At 49.7% G+C, this 18,121-nt stretch overlaps 1 protein-coding gene across 5 annotated transcripts in view; it reads right to left on the bottom strand.

Annotated features, from left to right (window-relative positions):
* The window catches only part of Cracr2a (calcium release activated channel regulator 2A), a 111,223-nt gene that overhangs the window by 26,341 nt on the left and 66,761 nt on the right, over positions 1-18,121 (bottom strand). For all 5 annotated transcript variants that reach the window (XM_076568030.1, XM_076568029.1, XM_076568031.1 and 2 more), the window contains 6 exons: positions 16,406-16,496; positions 12,969-13,064; positions 10,767-10,954; positions 6,005-6,076; positions 2,126-2,171; positions 8-114 (listed from right to left, as the gene is read on the bottom strand). In XM_076568030.1, coding sequence (XP_076424145.1) covers positions 8-114; positions 2,126-2,171; positions 6,005-6,076; positions 10,767-10,954; positions 12,969-13,064; positions 16,406-16,496 — 600 coding nt within the window. The remainder of the gene's footprint in view (positions 1-7; positions 115-2,125; positions 2,172-6,004; positions 6,077-10,766; positions 10,955-12,968; positions 13,065-16,405; positions 16,497-18,121) is intronic.

Raw genomic sequence — 18,121 nt, 5'->3', positions numbered from 1 at the left:
GGCTTACCTCCTGAGAATTCCCCTGCCATCCACATATTTGCCGATCACAGAGCCAGATCTCTGCTTCTTGCTTGCCTTGGAAGCAGCTGTGTTTGCCTTGGCCGCCTTATCTTTCTGCAGAAACACAAAATGCCCTGAGATCCATGTCTGTGGATCTGTCTCGATGCTTGAGCAGAAATGAGGGAAGGCTCTAGACAGGACTCTAAATGAGAGAGCAGGGCAGGCTCTCCCTCCACTCCCTGCTCCCCCCTCCCGCCCCCGCCTTCAGTCACCCACTGCCCTGTTTTTCCTCCCCACCCCCAATCCCAACTAGGATTCCTCCATCTCCTTTCCAGAAATACACTCAGAGGAGGGAATACCGAGTGGAGAGCCTGGGGCCTCCCGTGTGAGACTCTTCACAGGAACACTGGTAATTTGCAAGAGATCAAAAAGAAGACAAAGCTATTTACTACATAAAAAAAATATTTACAGAGTCCAAAAGCTCCTGGTATTTTAGGTCACATTCTTCCTTGTGGCTCTAATCTCCCTTTCCCACCAAAGCCCATGAGGTATTGAGATAGGGAACCGCCCAGAGGGCCAGTTAGCTCAGGGCTCTGTCCACCACACCCTCACTAGCCTAAGACCTCTGCAGTCCTTTGTGGAAGCAGGCTGGATGTGGATGAGCTGCCCAGATATCTGTGCCACAGAACCTGAGAGCAGCAGGGCTCAGAACCCCTTTGCCAAGACTCTGGAACAGACTTCCTCCAGGAGACATGGGGAGTCAGATCACAGGGAGAGTTCTGCCTTCATCAGCCACCCCATGCTTCCAGTGGACTCCTAATGAGAGGAGGAACTGCTGAGCCCCCAGCACCCCCGAGGGCATGACTCTAATGATTCCAGGCAGATCTTTAATTTTTATTCTGCATCAATTGGGCTCTATCCCATTTTCTTTGATTTCCTCCTGGTGCTCTTCCCTTTACCCCCTCTCCTTCAAAACAAAGTGAGTTTGGCAGGTGAATGGAAATGAGGAGAAGGGATTAGGTTAGCATTTGGTTGAAGTTAAAAAAAATCAGTATTTCTTCTAAAACAATTATAATCGTTATCATGATCAGACAACCATGTGTAGGCTTAAGTCTCGCTCTGATAGTTCACACAGGTGAGCAGCTGAGATGATTGCTGCTGTCTGGTGATGTCAAAGAAGCAGTGGTACGAGAAGGACCCTTGGGACCATGGCACAAGCAGGGCAGGACCTAATTCAGGGCACACCAGTCCGCAGAGGCTGGCCGTATCGAGGTTATTGCTCAGCCAAGGCACGCACCAACCACCCTCTCGCCGCCGCCGAGACTTTTTTTTTTTTCTCTCAAAAATCCTTACAACCTGGGAGGAGGAGGACAGGAACTCCCTTTCCTTCTGTAGCAGTTGGGATCATGGGCAAAGGTAACCACTGCCTTCTCCAGGGACACACAAGTTCATGGTGTGATAATCTTACAATTAGGGAGTCCTATCGAGCTGCCCTGCCCCTTCAGAGAATCCAGTGTCTCCTGTCTTAAAAGGGGAGGTGAAGAAGGAGGTGCAGTGCTCTGGAGTCTCTTCAGTGTGCCCCATTGTGAAGACCTGTGAACAATGTCACACTGTCTGGAAAGTATGGAGCACCATGCTCAGGTGTGGGAGAGGAGAGGGTCTGTATAGAGTACAGAAGACGTTGTATGTGAGATCAACTGTGTCAACAGCTGTGTGTGCATTGTAAATTTGCTCTCTGACAGCATAAAGCTTGAGATTTTCATCAGGAGATAAAAATTTAAACGAAAGAACAAACTAAGTCTCTCACTTCAGGTGATAATGACATTTCAACGGCGCCATCTCACGGATACAACGGTCACTTTTGCATCTAAGAAATGCGTGGTTCTTCTAAACATATGAGTCTGATTGTGCCAAGAGGAAGGCATTTTCCTCTATGGAAGATCCGTGTGTGGTTACCTTTTTATTGCTTGAATAATATCTTACACTTTCATCCTGCCCACATAGAAAGGACCTAACACACCATAAGTGTCAGGGCAGTCTTGATCAGTCCTGGCATGGATCAGATTAGTCCTGGGCCTTGACTAACTCTGCCCCAGTCCTAAGAGAGCACTGGTCAACCAATTACCTGAAAACTCATGTCCCGTTCATCCCGGAGATGTTTGTTCCTTTCCCTGTGGATAGTAAAGGAAAAGCTATTCAAACATGGACTCTGCAGTTGACAGATCTAGGGGCATCCATTAGCCAGCCAGATGGGTGCAGGAGAAAGCCTGATATGGAAGGCCCAGGGATGTGGCTATGGACAGAAGAGAGTTCATGTGTAAATCAGCTCAGAGGCGGGGGATAAGACTGAGTGGTCTTGTGACACACACTGCCCTTGAGGAACACTCAGCCACCATCACTTGAGGGCAGGATGGCATGTCCCCCTTCCAGTAGGCTCCTTCTCTGCCCAGTTTATCTGCCCACGAACACGTGTGGAATATGAGTTGCTTACCAAACTTTGTTCAGCATCAAGGATGCAGAAGCGAACAGTCACAAAGTTCTGGACTCGGGAAGCTTGTGTTAGGCTGGGGGTGAGCACTACTGGGAAACCAAAGTGGGAATGTGGGGAAAGGAGAACCAGAGAGTGTCAAGCATTTCAATCAGGGTGGTCAGGGAAGCCCTGGCTGGTGAGGCAGCATCTGACAAACCCTAGCAAGGGTAGGAGAGCTGGGCAGGTGTCTGGGGAAAGAATATTTGGGCAGAAGGTTGAGCAGGGTAAAGGCTTGATTGTGATAAATTCATGTGTGGGAGAAACAGGAGGGAGGGACACAGGGCACCTGAAGAGATGCAGTCGAAGAACAGTGGGTGGAGTAAGACCTGACTAACCACAGTCTCCTGGACCATAGTCAAAGCTTTGATAGTCACTCCAGACAAGACATGAAGCCATGGATTGGTTGTGTGCAGTGGGGTGGGATGTCTGGCAGAGGGTGTCATGGTCTGATCCCAGCACTGAGAGGATCCCCTCGGGAGTTCTGTGGAGACTGTTGGTGACAAAGGGTGCAGCCCTGAGAGTGGACTGATGTTTTTGAAGAAGTTGAAGTCATTGGTGACATGGTCAAGGACAGTTTGGGTGGAACTGCAGGCGAGAAAGCCAGACTGGAGCATCAAGAATGGCAGACAGTGTGAAAGCCAACAGATCGAGACAGCATGGATCCAGTTGAGAACCCCAGCTGGGAACAGGGATGACATGGCGGTAGCCTTTGCTAGGAGCACTGGGAGCTCACACCACCTCCACAGAGTTAGAGACCTGGGTGCTGGCAACATGGAGCAAGCTCGGTCAACTCGTTCTGGCTATTTCTGCAGCAGGAGACCAAGTGGAGAGGTGGAAAGTGGAAGGTTCCTAAAGATTTAGTGAAAGCTCAGCGTGGGTAAGAGAACAGAACAGGAGGTGGGGTGTTTGTGAGGTGCACTAGACACAAATAACTGGAAGGTTCTTGCTGTGGGATGTCCTGTCTGCTGTAAAAATACGTTGCTATGATTGATTGATAAATAAATGCTGATTGGCCAGTAACCAGGCAGGAAGTATAGGCAGGACTAGCAGAGAGGAGAATTGGGGGAACAGGAAGGCCAAGTGGAGGAGACACCAACTTGCTGTCCAGGGAGCAACATGTAAAGGCAGCAGGTAAAGCCACAGAACATGTGGCGACACATAGATTAACAGAAATGGGCTGAGTTAAGTGTAAGAGCTAGTCAGTGGTAGGCCTGAGCTAATGGCCCAGCAGTTTAATTAATATAAGTTTCTAAGTGACTATTTTATAAGTGGTTGCAGGGTCCGTGGTGCTAGGCAAGACTGGAGAAAACTCCAGCTACAGGTTCTTCCATTGATGTAAGAGGGAGGATCCCCTCCCTCATCTCAGCTCAGGTCTGTGATCCTGCATCAGTTTGTAAAGATGGCCATGGACCAGTCCATACTTCTGAAGGGGAGAGCGGGCTCAGCAGTGGCCAAGCACTAGTTATCATAATACAGTGATCTGCTCCATGTGACTGTGGACCAAGCACTTTGTTAAGTGCCCTGTGCCCTGTAGGGTCAGATTTCAGGCTGTCCCAGGGAATGACAATCAAGATGTGAGACCTGCAAAGCCATCCCTCTTGGAGAGAACACTGCTGGTGTGTCTTATTGTTTTCAATGACAGCCAGGCCTTTGGGACAAGTCTGGGGAAGAAGAATGGAAGGTAAACCCTGACCATGGCAAAGTGAGCTGCTCATGTCTGAAGGACCCTCGCGCTGGCTAAGCGGTAAGCTGGCCACTTGAATGAGGGTTTAGAAGGCCTTCAAGCTCTCCCCTTCCTGGCAAAGTATGCAGTGTTGTTTTCTGTTTTGTTTATACATTCTGTGCAGGAACAGGAGCAGGAGTTAAGGAAGTCATGTCTCACACTCCAGCCATGGTCCTTGTCTCATTACCACCCCACATTCCACTGTCCCCCTATTTCATCTCTACCACGCCCCACCCCAAATTCTTGGTGATTTCCGGATAAGGAAATCTGTCCTGCCCCCTCCTTCTTCTTTGCTTAATTATAGTAACCATGTGATAGTACAGAAAGGCTTCCTTTGGGCATGTGCATCTGAACCTCACAAAGGCTGACCTCCAAGAAAAAGACTCATGAACGTGTGTAGAGAGCCATGCCCATGCCTTCACATTCATTCTCTTTGGTCTATGGTCCATCCCGCCATTATCGTTTTCAAAGTACAATAGAATGAAGAAAAACAAGTTAAAAAACAAAGAGTGTCCTATGCATCTTGTATTCTTCCTAAAGTCCTCTGAGAGCAAAGACCTTGTCTCTAATGGAGTAGAACATGGCCACTTGGGAACTCTTTCATATTCCAACCAGGAAGGGCCTGGTTTCTCTCATTCTAAGCAGAGCGCATCTCAGACGCAGGTGGCTTTTTTGAATTCTTCACCACTAAAGATGTCAGACAATGGCCTCACCCTGCTGTCACAAAAACAGACACAAGACATTTCATACATACCCGGAAGTGACTCAAAACCACTTGCACTTTAACAACGGGGACCCCAAGCCCTCTGTCATCACTTTCCCCCATGACATCATCAGCAGATGGCAGGAACAGCCCATAGGAAACCTAGACAAACCCAAAACTTCCCCCTTCCCACTTCTATGTTTGCTTTGCTTGGTAGGAAACTTTTTCTAGACCAGTGAACTCTGAGCTCATTTCAGTGGGTTTTAGAACTGGGAAACTCCTTTCATAGCCCCACGTGTGATGCATTCACTCATCCCACAGCTGAGGTAAGAGTCAGCCAGACACAGATTTCATTTCTCTAACACCAAGATGCTCTTGGTTGATTCCAGAATTCACCACTACCTGAGAGACTTGACGTTTTCGTTGGAGGTGAGATTGTACGCTGGCCATAGAGTAGCTGTCCATCCAGACCTACTCCTTCTCAACCAAGGGTCATGAACTGTCCTATAAGGACACCAAGGATGAGGCAGAGCCTGCCACAAAGAGGAAGGTGGGCATGTGAGTAGATGACCACATGTCTCCCAGTGGGTAGCACTCAGCAGTCCAAACCATATGCTGGTGATGGGGGAAAAGGGAGCACTCTTGGTTGTTGTGGGATATTTGTACAGTGTGTGAAGAAGTATTCCTGTGATTGGTGTAAAAAGCTGAACGACTAATAGCTAGGCAGGAGAGTCTAGGCGGGACTTCTGAGCAGAGAGAACTCTGGGAAGAAGGAAGGGGGGTCACCAGCCAGATGCAGAGGAAGCAGGATGGGTGGTACAGAGATGAGGCCACGAGCCTCGTGGAAGAACACAGATAAAATATATGGGTTAATTTAGGTTATAAGAACCAGTTAGGAACAAGCCTAAACTAAGGCTGAGCTTTTATAATTGATTGTAAGTCCCTGTGTCGTTATTTGTGGGCTGGCAGTTCTGATGAGAAAGTACTGCTACACTTGGTATCAGTGTTGTCCCAGAGTACAGGCAAGGAGAAGTCCCGAGAGACCCACCTTAGGAAATCCAGCTGCTTCAGGAGGCCCGACTTCTCCCGCTGCAGACTCTCTGTCACTCGGTACACTTCCCTGAGGAGGAGGCAGACACAGCCAGGCGAGTGGTGGGCATGGAGAAGGGAGGAGGGGGCTCTGCTACCACCATACGAGTAAACAGCAGCATTTCAGAGAGGAAAGAAGGGGTGGGAGGGAGGGAGATGGGAGGGAGGGAGGGAGATGAGAGGGAGGGAGGGAGGGAGGGAAATGGGAGGGAAATGGGAGGGAGGGAGGGAGAGAGGGAGGGAGGGAGGGAGGGAGGGAGGGAGGGAGGGAGAGAGGGAGGGAAATGGGAGGGAGGGAGGGAAATGGGAGGGAGGGAGGGAGGGGGATGGGAGGGCGAGCAGAGGAAACAACCCAAGTGGGCAGCACTGGACTGGAGTTCCAGCTGTGCCCCATCTTTGCCCCTGTGCCCTGAACCTTTAGCACAGAACCCAAGCAACTCTCCTGTCTCACCACCAAGGCCCCAGAGTTCCCATTTCCACAGCAGTGTGGTTCTCTGGCAGACAGTACCCAACAGCTGATAGACTGGTCACTTTCCATCTGACTGAGCTCACTGGGCTGTGAGGACATCACCCCTCTGCCACCTCTCAATGTCATGACTGAGCAGTTGGCATCAGCATCGGCCTGGGGCCCCTCCCACTAAGCACCTGATAACTTCAGTCCTTAGGCGTCATCTGTGTTTTTCCTTCTTCTTCTTCCTTACAGAATAATTACCAAGTCGCTTGACGACCATAACAGACTGAATCAAATTCTAAGTTCACCTCAGACAATCCTAATTAAGCAACACAACTCTGCTGGCTCCTGCAGAGACGTGAATTCCTCACATTTTATTACCAATTATATTTAATTTCAACTTCAGGGAAAACAGTGTATTTCCCATTATACAAACTGGGTCCCTGAGCCCCTGTCTGGGACTCTGTTCTGATTAGCACACCACGTACAGCCTTGCCTGCTCCTGTCTGGGTCCTGGCTACTGAAGAGGCCTGTGCCCAGCTCAGGGGCTCTCCTACCTGGCTCCTACTCCTGCCTGGCAGGGGCAGCAGAGAAATTGTCCCCTGCTGAGGGCAAGAACTCACTGCAGAGCCGAGGTCTGTGTCTTCAGTGTTTGACTGAGAAAGCAGTTCATAAGTCTCATGCTATGTGGGTCTGCCTCTGTGTATGACACCAGGACACACACACACACACACACACACACACACACACACACACACACACACACACGGCAAACTTATGCAAATACATGCTCATCTGTCTGTCAAGTGAACACACATCTATGGTGGTCAGTATATACATACACACACACATATGGATATATCCAGCTATACAGTTTTTGTGTGTTAGCCAAAGGGCATCATTAAACACCAGCTCTTAGAGATTTGACTGGCTAACCTTTGAGTCCCTCTGAGCTAGAGGTCACCTCTCCCTGGGTGGCAACAGACTGGGAAGGAGAGGACCAGCTGCCTTTTGTTATAGTCCTTGATGAGAAGTTCATAGTTTCCCTCAGGGAGTTGCTGTGGCTTTGTTTTTAGGAAAGAGATGAGCTATGAAACATTCTGCAAAGTATGTTGTTAAATGAAAAAGGCAAAACAAACCCGTATGTCTGGCTGACTGCCAGTCTCTAAAGGAAAGTGTTTGTGTACATATGTGTGGATGTCAGTGTGTGCTTATGTGTGTGCTTATGTGCATGCACGTATTTATGTGTATGTGTATACATGTGTGCTTATGAGTGTGTGCATGTATATATGCATGTGCATTTTTGTGTATGTGTGTGTGTGTGTGTGTGTGTGTGTGTGTGTGTGTGTGTGTATACATGAGGATGTATTTGCACATGCATATCAGACTCCAGGATCCACAGGAGACAGGGGTCATAGGAGGAGACAGACTTCTCTTGGGGAGTCATTCTTTTGTATCTTGTCTTAAACTATATCTTCAAGATAAAAGTTAATTAAAAACCAGCTCAGAGGTGCAGCTTTGGGCTGGCCTTCATTTTTGTGTTATCTCGCTGCTTGAGGGTTGTTTTTTCTATCTCATCCTCAAATCTAGTCTTCCTACCTTCAATGTTTTCAGAGAGTGGGAAAATTAATTTTGTCCATTTGGAATGCTTGCTGATAAACGATCAAGTCTGTTCACTCCCTGTCTCCTTCTCCCCTCCCAGCAGCTCTGAAGCAACACCACACCACAAGACCCAGGAACACTGGGAGGAGGAGGTTTGGACCCTGGCCTAATCTCAGCTGGCTGTGTGGCTTCTCTGAGCCTCTGGTTGTCCTGTGTAAAAATGGAGGTAGTGAATGGGAGCTCCATGGTGTAGTCGCTGGTGTTGGTCTGAGTCTCCAGTCTCCAGAAAATGAGTCAGGGCTTTGCTCACTCTCCTGGCTTCTCTGGAGGGAGGCTCTCTTGGGCCCATCACATCCATAGGATACTCCAAGCTCCTACATATGAGCTTCCAGATTCTCCTTTCCTCCTTACGCCCTTGCCTCCCTCTTTTCAGGGATGCATCTCTGGCTTTGTTCATGAAGATAAGGCACGCGAAGGCTACCGATTCCCTGTGCTGAGCCGTGATGCTCCCTGAAAGTGTTTGCTCCCCTTCACTGTCTTAATGTTTTTGCCTGCAGTGGTTGGCAGTTTTGAGAGCTTGGTTGGATCTGAAGTGCCTGAATCCCTAATTCCGTCATAAAGTCAGGTGCCTGTGCCTTGGCACCCTACTCTCAGACAGGAAGAACTGACTCAGCCTGTTTATGATGAAAGGCATGGTCCCTCTGACTCGCATTCCGAAGCACTGGCATGGGGGCTGGGCTCCGTTCTAAGTCAGCTTCTAGGGAGTCATTTATTTATCTTACAATTTGAGATACCTTACTAGGGTGACATTCCCAGGCCAAACACATTTTGTCCCTCTCATCCAGACAGTCCATCCCAAATGGTTCTGACTCCACACGGGAGCAGAACTGTGGGGGCATCTTGGATGTTCTCCATGTACCAGAATCTTGATGGCACTCAGATAAAGTGAGGGCTTTTATCCTGAACAAAGGCACTTAGGATGCACAGAGCCTTTAGTGCTGGTCAGCCTATCATCCCATGCCCTGAAATCAGACCACTGGTACCCATGGTGTCTTTCAAACACACATGGCCCCTGGCAGAACGGATGTGTTTATGAGTGAATTAGTGAAGAGCAAGTGAATGAGATGAGTCCTGGTCCTAGCTGTGAACAGTGTATCTGGAAGGTTTATTGTCCTCTGGGGTGTTAGGAGGGTATTGCAGCATTTCACATCTGGGCTTTGCTTTGCTTGCCCATCAATCAGACTGACAATACACCAGCCACATAAGAACATAGTGTGATCACATGAGAGGAGGTCAAGTTCTTGACCTTGGTGAGATGTGTTGAAGGCCCAAGTGTGGAATGATTTGCAATGACCATTTGTCAGGTGAGGATATCAATGCGTATGTAGATAAATGAATGACCAAATAAACAGGTCCCTTTGCCTGGTCTCAGAGTCCTTTGCTCTAAAAAATCTAATGTCCCCGAAGGTGAAGGGCTACTTTGGCATCATCCCCTCCAGCTGTAGGGGAAGACCCACTGAATTTGTTTTTGGGCATGGCTCTGCCTCTGTCTAGCTGCCTGAGCACAATGGCTGGGAACTAAGGGCAGTGAACGGGAAGCAAAACTTTGAGAGAGGTGGAGTTCCCTTATAGGCTTAGACAGTCTTCTCAGAGAAATACGGCTAGAAAAAAAAATGGCTAAGGATTGAGACATGATTCCAGAGCCCTGTCATACACCAGTCACATCATCAGCTGACCCCAGAAGCCTTTCCACTCTCATATACCTGAGGCTCCTAGTATTTAGCCTTCCATGGGTACCAAGGGCCTCTGCTCTTTCAGCCTTTGCTCGGGCTGCCTCCTTATGTGTGGGTAGAATAGCTGGTCTTTCTATCTGCAGAATACATTTCCCAAGACCAGGACTGTGATAGCTAATCCTGGTTGTCACTCTGACATACCTAGGAAGAGGGGACTTTAGTTGAAGAATTGCCTCCATCAATTGGCCCATGGGCATGTCCGTGGGCCATTTTCTTGATTACTAATAGATGAATGGGGGTGCAGCCCACTGTGGGCAGTGTCACCCCTAGCAGATGGACCTGGGCTCTTTAAGAAACATGTTGACCCTGAGCTGGAAAACGAGCCAGGAAGCATCATTCTCCCATGTTCTATGGTTCAGTTCCCGCCTCCAGGGTTTCTGCCTTGAGTTCCTGTTTTGGCTTCCCTTGATGATAGACTGTAACCTGTAAGCCAAATAAACCCTTTCTATTCTCAGGCTGTTTTTGGTCAGTGTTTTAGCAACAGAAAGCAACTAGGTCAAGAGCTATTTCCTGTGAACCTCTGGCCACACCTAGCACAGTACTGCTTTGCTTAGTAGTCTCAGATCCTTGAGGAGGGTTAGAAGTCTCAAGGAGCATCAGGGGAGTGTGTGCGGGGTTGGGGGTTGGGGTCATGTCTGTCACCTTAGAACTCAAGAGGCTGAGGCAGGAGAATGATAAGGTCAAGGGCAATCTGGGCTCTACAGTAAGACTCTGTTGAAGAAAAGGAGAGAAGGGGAGGGAGAGAAAGGAATCCCAGGGAATAAGGATGCTAGCTCTCCACCTCACACACCGGGCAGGAAACAGGGTTTGGGGAAGAAAGATCCTGGTCTCCAGTACAGAGCAGAGCAGCCTGCCGTGTCTGGGGCTGAACTCACATCTCCTTCTCCTGCTGCAGCTCACAGGCCTCTCTCTGGAGGCTCTCCAGCTGCTGCTGGGCCTCCTGGAGTTCTTGGGAGGTGCGCTCCAACTCTCGGGCCAGCTCCTGGTTAGTGAGTCTCAGCTTAGTGTTCTCAGCCCTGGTTTCCTGTTTGTCGTTGTGTAGAGCTGTGCACTGGCCTTCCAGCTACAAAGGGGGCAGAGAGGAAGGATGAACAGGGCCAGGGCCAGGGCTGGCTCAGCTCCCCACCGCCCTCAAGCCCAGGCTAGCCCTGCTCTGTTCCGTCGCTCCCCTGCAGACACTTCTGCAGGCAGTAGTGACTTTCACAGCCCATTCACTCTGTCCTTCAGTCTCCACATGGGACTGCTAGATGGGCCTGGGGTGGCCTCCTCCTACAGGATTGCTAGCAATGAAAATTTCACAGGTGACCTGTGTCTTCCTTCCCAAAGGCACCATGGGCAGGAGACCTCATCTAAATATCCCTTTTGTCCTCCAAGCCCATGTCTTTGCCTTGGTCCCTATGGGAACCGAGAACAACAGTTCAGTGGCTGTTCATCATAAAGCCACCTTCCCGGTAGTGACCACAGGTAGGCAATTTATCAATTTCCTTTCTCCCCTCAGCTACAGGAGCCCAGTTCCCCCTTCATCTAAGAGACAGCTTTGCCTGAGTCCCACGGACCTTGGAGATTCTGAAGAAAGAACCAAACCAGGTCAAACAGACCCCCATGCCTTTTCTTGCATCCCTCAAGCTACTGAAAAAAAAAATGTGCATTTTGATAACTTCAGCTCTTCTTGGCTGGTGAGTAGGCTTTGTGGGGCTTCCCAGGCTCTCCAGACTAAGCGGCACACCAAGGCAAATAGATCATAATAAATTTAGTTTCGTGAATGTGGCCAGTGAGGGGAGAAGAGCTGCTACAAGGAATGTCGTAAGCCTCTCACGAGGCTCCCGTGTTATCAGGCAAGCGTGCAGTAATTAAATGGAGTGGCAATCATTCATTGGAGGGATGAATTTAATTGCTATGAACTCAATACATAGCAGAGAGGAGGCGAAGGAGGAGTGAGCCAAGGTATGACTGTGGATGGAGAATGGAAAGGCGGCAGGCAGTTCCCAGGGTTTGCAGCCTCTTGCTACAAAGGAGAAAGAGGCTTAGACCTAAAGCTTAGCAATCAGCAGGGGCAGCAGCCCTGGCCTCAGCAGGGGGGTTCTTCAAGCTTATGTTCGCATGTTGCTAAAAATAGTCTTCTCTGTTCCCAGGAAAGCCATGTGTCGGTCTGTCCAAGGCTGGATTTCTTCCAGGACCAAGCAAACTGAGGCTGGAGGCCAGTGCTACATCCCTTTCCCCCACCTCCCTCCCCTCACTCCCAAGAGGTCTTGCTTTCCTGAGGAGGCTGCTGAGCAAGACACTGGCCCTGGCTACCTGGTACTGTGAGCCAGGCGTCCTGAGATCTAGGTACAGCTGCCACCTTGTAGAGCATGCCACACAGTCTGTTTCTCTGCTCAGGCATGGAGAGGGGAGTGGCCGGTGTTCGCATCTAGCTGTGTCCCAGAGGAGGTCATGGACCCTGTCCAGGCATGCGGGCAACTCTTTGAGGAGCCGTTTCCAGCTGGGGTTATCCACAGCTGTGCCCAAGAGGACAACTGTGTCTGCACTTACCCTAAAGTATCAGTGTCCCACAAGTGTCCCTGCACTCCCTTGAGTCCCTCCTCTCTTCTGCAGGATGCCTGATCCAACTTCAAGGTTTAGCACCCATAATTACCTTTGGGTATAATTATGTGAAACTGTCCTCGGATCCCTGGGGGTTGGGTGACTCATGGGGACTTTTCTAGGTTAAACACACAATTGTGGCTTTATCTAGGGTCATCTGTGACTTGGTTTTAAAAATTAAATTTTAAAATGCTTAAAGTAGTTTTAGCATTTTGAGACAGGGTCTCACTATAAAACCCAGGCTGTGCTTTGAACTAGGTCCACGAGGCAGTCCTGGAACTCAGAATCCTCCTGCCTCAGTCTACCCAGTGGTGTGATTACATGCCTATGTCAATATATCCACCTTGTGGGGACTTTGAATGAAGACATATGCAGACACACAGGTCTTCTGGGGCAAGTTTAAAATCCATGAGGGAATGGCGGAGGGGGTGGGGGGCAGAGGCAAAGATGAGTTGGACGAGCTGAGGGACCAAGGGGTCTGCGCAGTAACCCACCCTGCTCTGCTTCTGGATGAGACGTTCCAGCTCCTGCTCCTTGGCGCTCAGCTTCTTTTCCAGCTCTCGACTGCGGGCTTGGAACCTCTCTGTGTCCTGCCAAGCCAGAAGAGAAGACAGTGGGTCCTACACCCAGCGCACCCAACTTACAGCCTTGGAAGCATGCACTTGAACTCCTTCATCAGCTGGGCCAGCTTAACCGCTTTTCACTTTGAGGCCCATCCCCTGAAACCCCAGGCTTCAGTGACCCACTTACCCCACCACTGAGGATCCATGAGACCAAGCTAGTGCTCAGACATACGCTAGAAAATGTGAATGTGGCCATATCCTGTGATGGTGCCTTACCATGCTTTCCCACCCAAACAATGACCGAAGGACAGCCATTGGTGGAATGGGACAGGGAGAGGAGGAGCCTGAGTGTGACTCATTGGCCAACCTCCCATCTATACATATCTAAGATGGCCTCCAACTTGGAGACTCTAGTTCACACTGTCACTGGTCACTGTGGACACTGTCACTGGTCCCTTAAACCACACTGGCTCCGGGCACAGTGCATTACTCCTGCCTCCTTGGAGGATCTGAGTGCTCACCACTCATCCACGGTGATTCAGGGTTCCTGGGCCATGTTCCTCATGATGTCTCTGTCCTGAACTCAACATCTTCCCCTCACTCCCTAGACTAGACTTCTCCACACAGAGCTACTAAGTTCTGAGGGTATGGATGTGATGTCTGGCTGTAGTGTCATGGATAGTGTGGGGTTTCACAGGCAGACCATTCCCAGCAGAGCCAGGTCGGGTGGAAGGCTTTGAGGCTTTGAATCAGGAAACGTGGGCTGAGTCTCTGCACTGTTCATCTTACTGGCCTCATCACTCTGGATTTCAACAGAGTGGACGCCAACAGCCCTTTGTTCCTGCACCACCCCATCTATGGCAAGGTAGGGGCAAGCTATCAAATAAAATAAAAAACAAAACAAAAGAAAAAACCCACACCAGGAGCTACTGAAGGCCCCAGGAGAGGCCATGGCAGAGAGATGCCTTCAAGAGGGGCCAGCTATGAGATGCTACATTGGATGACTATGGGGGTCCTGGCTACCACATCTGGCAGAAAACAGTTGTTCCCAGCTCACAAGCCTTTGGCAAACTTTGTTCAAAGGCTCATGCTTCTTCTGGTGATGCTGCTGGCTCCTCGGCTCTTGTCCAAACAGATCAATGCGCAGAGAGACACAGGAAGACCTGCGCCCATCCTTATCTGAACCACGTTCGACGGCCTGCATGGGGTCCACTCAGTCTCGGCCCTCACCTTTGATTGAAGAAAATCAGCTGCAAGGGACCAACCTTAGTTCACTCAACCACTTTTCACAGAGCAAGCACCTCATGATCTATGCGCAAATGGTTTCTGAATCCCACGCTGATGCACCCATTCCCACAGGGGCCATAGAGCACGCTATTGACCATGCTGGGACATCATTGAGGGGTATCTCCCAGTCTGGAGTTGGAGGATGCAAATGAGTGGGTATTTTTCTCATGGTCAAATGTATGATATGGGTATGACTAGCATCCAAACTCTGGTCAGAGGCTCTGGCCTTTTATATTATGTCGCAGACGGCAGCATCCTTATCCTAACTCCGGGCCCAGTGAAAGTCTATGTCTAAAGGCTCAATGGCACTGCCCAAGCCATCCTTGGTGTTTTCATGCTCACAGCCAATGCCTAAGTGCAAGCACTAAGCTCTCTGGACAAAAGGAGAGGCTGGAAGGGGACATAGCACCAAAGCCAGATCATCTGAAATGGTGCTAACTTGTCCTTCATTTCTTTCCTGCAACCTCTACTCACTCCCAGGCCTCCCAGGCCTGAGCTCACCCTCTGTTGCTGGAAGCATTATCTTAGCTACAGCCATGCCTTGGGCAGAGGGGACAAAATGTCCTCAAAGCATGTCTCCCTGTTGCAGTCTGTCACAGGGATGGAGGAGGTGGCTTTCCTACTGCGGAGGTGGGGGGACTGCTGTTGTGGGAAGCTATTTTAGGGCTGCTGATGGACGTGTGTGAATTCTGCTTGCCACACACGAATCCAGTTTCCCTGAACACTGGAACAGTCAGAAGGGTTCAGAGCACTGAAGGACAATAGGGGTGGTCTGGGAACACTGGCAAGCCTCCACGGGCTCTGGCCAGATATTTCTGGAAGGCATTCTGATTTCCCTGCAGTGTGAATGGCATCTGTGATTATAAGTGGAGCAGTGGTGTGGATAATCCAAAGCAGCGGAAAATTGAAATCTGGATCAAGTGAAGAGCCTGAGACAATAGCCTGGGCTTAGCGCTGAGAGGCAGCGGAGGCTGCTGTCCAAGATCAGCAGCCCTTTGCAGAGAACTCACAGAGTAAGGGAGACAGTCACGGGAGGCAAGACAGTGTTCCCTGGGTTTCTTGCTTTTGTTTTTCAAATAGGACGCACCAAAACAGATCTTGCTTTGCTTGGGTTTTGCAGAGAAGAGGGTCCTCACCTAACCAGTCCTCACCTCCAAATATAACAGCAAGGGCTAGAAAGGTCTAGTAACAGGGGTGCATCGGGAATGGGGCGCACCAGAACAGGGGTACATTGGGAGCAGGGTACACTAGGAACAGGGGTGCACAAGGAATAGGGGTGCACAAGGAACGGGGTGCAAGCTTCACATTTTCTCTCCCGGTGCTGAGGACGGTGGTCTTGTTTTTTCTTGGTGATTGTATTTTCCAGCTGTCTAAGAAGAAAGGGTGGACAGCCTGGTCTCTAGCGACTGTCTCCCTCGGGGCTGCTGCTCAGGGAATAAAACGGGCTGGTATGTTTTTGATGATCTGCTATATAGGTACAGGACTCAACTGAGTGAAACCCAATGTCCAGGTTGCTTTAGCGGCAAAAGTATGATCTGTAATCCATCCATCACATGTCTCTTCCTTCCTTCTTTCCTTCTTTCCTTTCTTCCTCCTCCTTTCCTATTTCCTTCTTGCTCTCCCTTTCTCCTTTCCTATCCATACACCAACAATCCATCCCTTTATCTTTCTCCATCCATCCATCCATCCATCCATCCATCCATCCATCCATACAACCATCTATCCCTGGCTCCCTCCCTCCTTTTCTTCCTTCTTTTCTCCCTTCTTTTCAGTCAGTTCATCCATACCCATCTCCATGCATTCCTTTGCTCACTCACACAATGGTTGAGCAAACACCTATGGAGCATCTCCTAGAAACTGAGGCTGGATGAGTAAGCAAGTGAACTTACATGTTAGTAGGAGGAAACAGACAATGGCGAATAAAAACAAATAGGTACACTATATATTCTGCTTGAAGGTGATAAATGGCTTGGACACTAAGGCAGAAGAGGAGCATGCTGGGATCTTGATGGGGAAAGGCATTCCGAGTCTGCAGGCCAAGTAGCCATGCCCCAGTGCGGGACAGGGGGTGCAACACTCACTTTTAGGAGGAACTGCTCCCTTTCACTTTTGATCTGCTGTTCCATCTCCTCGTAGAGATGCTGGATTTCTTCATCATAAGCTGCGATTTTCCTAGAAATGGCAAAAGGAGAAGCTGACAGGGTCCTCCCCAAGATCCACTTATCACACAGCCGTAGTTCCCGGAGATGAGTCCCTGGGGCTGTGGATGGCTGAGGGACTGTCTACATCAGGCCAGGCCAGGCTTCAGGTTCAGTTCTTCAGAGCTGACTAACCAGACAAGGCTGCAGCTCACAGAGGCCAGCCACTAAAAGGCATCATGGGCCCTCTCCTGTCTTCCAACCACTGCAGGACCACCCACGTGCTCCCTAGTGAAGCTGCCCCAGCTCTCTTCCTGGACTCTGCTTCCCTCCAGCACTGAGCCCTGGCCTCCTGCACTCTCCATCCCTTCTGCCTCTGATGCCTGTGTAGGTCTGGAATCACACCCTGTAGGGGTTCCTTGCTGTTCAGTGTCTTGGTGTATCCCATTTCCAGTTTGGATGCACTCTCTGCTTCTCTACGTCAACCCTGACACTGTACAACAGAGGACCCTGGTGCGAGTGTGAGCTCAAGTCCATGCCATTCACAAAGATTTCATGATGACAATGGCCTGCTGCAAAGGACAGGGCCTCGTGTCATTCCAGGCACAGGGCCACAGCTGCACAGTAGGAGACAGGTGGCTCTGGTTAACGGCCGGTAATGACACTGAGGTGACTTATTCCTGTTCTGTGTCTCAGCATCCTCTCCCCACTCCAAGACCCCACAGGACATGATCTGAGAAGTGTGATAAACACATGCCACTGTGCCTGGCTTTTTTTTTTTTAATGTGAGTTCTGAGGATGGAACTAAGGTCCTGGTGTTTTCAAGGCAAGCACTTCACCAACAGAGATACCCTCCAGCCTCTGGTAACTACATTTTCATCTCTCTCTCTCTCTCTCTCTCTCTCTCTCTCTCTCTCTCTCTCTCTCTCTCTCTCTCTCTCTCTCCTCCACTTCCCATACTTTCCCCATCTTGTAGAAAGAACTCCTTCTTGGTGTTGTGGCTGTCAAGAACCATTTTGAATGTGTAATGCACACACACACACACACACACACACACACACACACACATTGTCACTTGCCACTCTAAAGTCCAAGATGGCAAGCCCACTCTGACCTTCATGGGTGGGTACATTATTAATGGAGGAAACAGCCCTCCTTGTCAGCTCTAAGAAGTTACTGAGGGAACATCTGAACAAAATTTAAAGGATGGGAATATAACTATTCCCCTGACCTCTCCATTATTCTACCCTCACATCACACATTCACTTGGGATTCTGATCTAGGGCCAGGCTTCCTCTACTGCCCCAGGCTTTGCCATGACCCAATCACTGTTTTTCCCTCTTCTGGGGAGAAGGGGCTTCACCACATGTGCATGTTAAGCAATGAGGATGAGCCATTTTGGCTGGGGTCCTTCCAGCTCTTCAGAAACTACACATTGGACTCAGAGCAAAGAACTGGAACAAGAGTCATGGTCAGGGTCACCATCTCAGACTCTGAATTCCAGTTCACAGCTCTCCTCCTGAGAGCCAGAGAAGCAATTGTATAGTGCGTTCAGAGTACCCATGGCAGAGGATGCCAGTCCCTCCAGATCCACAGTCCAGGGCTGTCTGTGAATCTTCCCAGCATCCTAGCAATGTGAGGTTCCTCCGGGCAGGGTAA

Source organism: Peromyscus maniculatus, chromosome 3 (assembly GCF_049852395.1).
Source record: "Peromyscus maniculatus bairdii isolate BWxNUB_F1_BW_parent chromosome 3, HU_Pman_BW_mat_3.1, whole genome shotgun sequence".
Lineage (NCBI taxonomy): Eukaryota > Metazoa > Chordata > Mammalia > Rodentia > Cricetidae > Peromyscus > Peromyscus maniculatus.
Note: the sequence above shows the minus strand (reverse complement) of the source record. Positions and strands in the feature narration are given on the sequence as shown.